Source organism: Parathielavia appendiculata (assembly GCF_033297405.1).
Source record: "Parathielavia appendiculata strain CBS 731.68 unplaced genomic scaffold N657scaffold_41, whole genome shotgun sequence".
Classification (NCBI taxonomy): Eukaryota; Fungi; Ascomycota; class Sordariomycetes; order Sordariales; family Chaetomiaceae; genus Parathielavia; species Parathielavia appendiculata.
Genome location: NW_026944260.1, coordinates 79,082 through 83,461, shown reverse-complemented (window position 1 = coordinate 83,461; position 4,380 = coordinate 79,082). Strand labels below are relative to the sequence as shown.

Genomic DNA, 4,380 nt, shown 5'->3' with positions numbered 1-4,380 from the left:
GCGCTCAGACCAGCGCGCCTACGAGGATAAGTATGCTTGCGAGCTACCAGAGTCTGTCGTCTCTCCTTTTCTTCTCCAAGTTCAGTGTACTCGTAGAGTCGTCATCAGTTAGTTGCAATATACTACCTGAGACCGTTACAGACGGAAACACAGATAAGATTCCAGTGATCAGTGGATTCCTGGCTCAGAAGATAACCTGAGAACAAAAGACTTTAGTCGTTTAGCCAATGCCAATCATGTGGGGACGCGTGGGGTTCACGCGCCCACTGCTTGCAGTCGGCCACCCACCGACCTTCTCCCATACAGCAACAAATTCCAAAGACAACAGTTTCCCAGTTCCCCCAACAAATCATCAAGGCCCCCGCGCACCTAGGTGCTGGTCAACGTTGGTGTAACACCCGTCGACGGTCAGTCCACCCGCTCAAACCTGACCATAATCCCCTTGACATCAACCCCGACATTGGGCGAGTGGTAGATCAAGGTCTCCTCCTCCACGACTTTGGTCCATCCCGACGGTGTCCCGAACTTGCCGTATGCAGCCACGTGGTTGTAATTCCTGAAACCCTCCCCGACCTTCTCGAGCACGTGGTTTAGATACGTGGGGCAGAGGTCGTGAATGTCGAACATGACGCTGCGGCGCGCCAGCATAAACATGCGGCTCAGCACGGCTTCGAATTCAGCGGGATTCAGGAAGTGCAGGGCGCCGAAGCAGGTGATGTGGTCAACCAAGGGCTCAGTCAAGCTCGGGCTGGGCCTTGCTGCGCCTTCGTTCGCGATGGCGTATTGCACCCAGGCTGCGTTAGGGTTCTTGATCACGTCCTGGATAAGGCCCTGTTCGGTCGAGTCGTAGTGAAGCGCGCACCAAGGCGAGCTGAGCATCTTAGTCGAGATGTCCACGCCGTGGATGTAGACCTTGGGCTGGTGCGAGGCCTTAGGCGGATCGACGTTGCTGTTCACGAAGGCAGCGTTAAGGGGCGACTGGTGGATGAGCATTCCCACGGCCCCCGTACCGCAGGCTAGATCGAGGGTGAATCCGTGGTGAGGGAACTGGCTCAACATGTCCCGCGGGAAGCTTCGCTCCCTACCAACCGATGCTGTGACCTCGTAACTGCCCGCCCAATTGTCGTAGACCTCCTCAATAGTAGTGCAGCCGATTCCGGGACCGTGACTACCAGTACCGTGTCCGTCATGGTGGCTGGGACCATTGTTGTGGTCACCACCATCACCATGGCTCTCGACTTTGCTGTCGAAGCCGCTTGTAGGGTCAGTCTTCATGTTTTGCGGCAGAAGGATCGGTCTCTGCCGGTGAGGGGAGTGTGACGGGCACCACCCAAGGTCTGGTCAGCTCGCACATGCAGGGTCGTAGATACTTGTTTTTCTCTATTTTTCTAGTACTAGTCCGTCAAGGGGCGTTACACTTAGCTGAGCTATCTGAGACACGCATGCTTGAAAGTCAGCCAATGCCCAGACGGCCTGACAAGCGCCTCACCAGTCAAACCCCGGTGCCGACGACATGTCACGACCGGGGACTTTGATCACACCAATTGCTGGGTATACGCGTGCGATGATGTTCGAGGAAGCGAGGATCCTGGCTATGTCCGGACATGCCCGCAGGCAAACTAATGCAACCACCAGCCGTGGTTAAATACCGAATAGAGATAACCTTGGAAGCGAATCCCCGTGGCGGACGTGATCGATGCTGGAAGGGGAGAGATGGTGGAGAGGGGCCTTCACTACACCAATTGCTGGATACACGTGTGCGCTGATCTCTGAGGAAACGAGGATCATATCCGAGTACGGCCAAGCCCGGCAGTCAATAAATGCAGGTTCCAGCCTTGTCACTTGCCGGTAGAAAAACACGGCGTCAGCGGCTGAAAGGAAGTGTCGATCATGAAATTCGCTGCGTCTACATTGCTGATACATCTCCGCCTCGGACGGCTCAAGGACTATGCAGTGTTAGCCATCTCCGAGCCATATGCGAGGACGATAGACGGCTCGGTGGTGACGGTCCCAATGGGACATCACAATTGGACGAAGCTGATACCAACAACGAAGCGGGAGGCGCTCTGGCCAATCCGGAGCATGTTATGGTTGCGAAGCGACATGGAATTCGAGCAGATTCCAGTGCCGTCAGCAGACCTTACCGCAGCATAGATTCGACTTCCGGATCGGGCAGCGCTGGTGTTGTCAGTCTATGTTGAGGGTGGCAGCGACAAAACACTGGAAGCTGCAATGGGGGAGCTTGACCAGTTAATCAGAAGCTTCCGAGACGGAACAGGGACTAGAACAGACGTCGTTCTGGCGCGTGACTTCAACCGCCACGACCAGCTCTTTGGGGGAGACGATGTCTCGCCACTGAGACAAGGCGAAGGAGACCGCATCGTCAACCTCATGGACGAACACTCCCTTTGCAGCCTCCTCTCAAGAGGCACGAAGACATGGCAGTCGGGAAACGCAGAAAGCACAATTGACCTGGTACTGGCTTCTGCGGAACTAGCAGACCAGCTACTTAGGTGCAGGATTCATCCCTGTGACCACGGATCTGATCACATAGCGATCGAGACGACATTCGACATCGCAGTAGAAGACCGCCCATCGGAGACGAGGTTTCTCTTCAAAAATGCACCGTGGGCCGAGATTAGGACCAGGGTGGCGGCGAACCTAGAGAACATCCCCTGGGGTGGCAGCGTCCAGCAGCAGACAGACAGGCTCATGGCAGCGGTAACCGAGGCAGTCTACGGCCTGACACCCAAAGCCAAACCGTCACATATGCTAAGCGGTGGTGGACAACAGACCTGACACGGCTCCGCCGGACCTACACATTCTGGAGAAACGAGGCGAGATCACGACGCAGGATGGGGCAAACATCGTTGGAACTTGAGCAACGAGCCAGGACGGCAGCCAAGGAGTACCACGATGCTATCCGCAGACAGAAAAGCTCACACTGGAACGACTTCCTTGCCGACGATGCGAACATCTGGCAAGCAGCGAAATACCTGCAAGCCGGCAGTGGCACAATGGGCGACAAAATACCGCCTCTTGTCCGAGCTGTTGGTTCTATCACAGAGGGCAAGGCAGAGCAAGCTCAAGCGTTACTAGCCACCTTCTTCCCACCGCTGCCAGCCAGAATCGAAGACGAGGGACAACGTCCTCAGCGGTCACCAGTGGACATGCCGGATCTAACAATGGAAGAGGTGGAACAGAAGGTCATGTCCGCCAAACCATGGAAGGCACCTGGCGAGGACGGTCTGCCAGCAATGGTATGGAGACAACTTTGGCCAGTTATCAAGGACAGAATACTCCTCCCATTCCATACTTCACTTCGAGATGGCGATATCCCCGGTCAATGGAGGAACGCCAAGATCATCCCGCTGAAGAAGCCTGGGAAGAGCGACTACACACTGGCCAAAGCCTGGAGACCTATCTCGCTACTTTCCACGCTTGGCAAGATACTGGAGGCAGTCATTGCGGAACGCCTGTCCTACGCGGCAGAGACATTTGGCTTGCTACCTGTGAACCACTTTGGGGCCAGGAAGAGACGGTCCACCGAGCAGGCTCTCCTCCTGCTGCAAGAACAAATCTACAAAGCATGGAGAGCCAGAAAGGTGCTCAGCCTGATCAGCTTCGATGTAAAGGGTGCATACAACGGGTTCTTCAAGGACAGGCTACTGCAAAGGCTCAGTGCGAGAGGCATCTTAGAGTCCCTGGTTATGTGAATCGATGCCTTTTGCTCTAAGCGCACAACGACCATCGTGGTAAACGGGTTCACGTCGGAAAGGCAAGAGCTGCCCCAAGCGGGTTTGCCACAAGGATCACCGCTATACCCGATACTCTTCCTCTTCTTTAACGCAGACCTAGTGCAGCACAAAACCAACGCAAACGGAGGCTCAATCGCTTTTGTTGACGACTACACAGCCTGGGTTGTAGGCCCAACAGCAGAGGCGAACCGCTCAGGCATCCAAGCCATTATAGACAAGGCCCTGGATTGGGAAAGACGAAGCGGCGCCCAGTTCGAGAGCGAAAAGACGGCCATCGTACACTTCACGAGGAACAGGGAGCGATCCTCCAAAACGCCGTTCATAATCAGAGGGGACACGATCAAACCAAAGAAGAGCGCAAAGATCCTGGGGGTAACAATGGACTGCGAGCTCCGCTACAAGAAGCACATGCCAAGACGGCAACCAAGAGTCTCACAGCCGTTTTGGCCCTGAGGAGGCTGAAGATGCTTTCCCCGCGAACAGCAAGACAACTGTGTGTAGCGACAGTGGCTCTCGTCATGGACTACGCGGCCAGCGTCTGGATGCATGCGTGTGGAGAGAAGGCACTAAGCTGGCTGAACAGGGCACAGAAAATTGGTGCCCTAGCAATCACAGGAGCCTT

The 4,380-nt window shown here is 55.4% G+C and overlaps 1 protein-coding gene across 1 annotated transcript; it reads right to left on the bottom strand.

Moving 5' to 3' along the window:
* Positions 1-89: 89 nt before the first annotated feature.
* N657DRAFT_651094 (uncharacterized protein) lies at positions 90-1,356 on the bottom strand. The gene has a single exon (XM_062794089.1). It carries the CDS (start codon positions 1,273-1,275, stop codon positions 409-411), a length of 867 nt encoding a protein of 288 aa, XP_062642397.1. The 5' UTR covers positions 1,276-1,356; the 3' UTR covers positions 90-408.
* Positions 1,357-4,380: the final 3,024 nt, after the last annotated feature.

Coding starts and splice junctions, on each gene's coding strand:
- N657DRAFT_651094 (XM_062794089.1), bottom strand. CDS start 1,275: ATGAAGACTGACCCTACAAGCGGCTTCGACAGCAAAGTCGAGAGCCAT.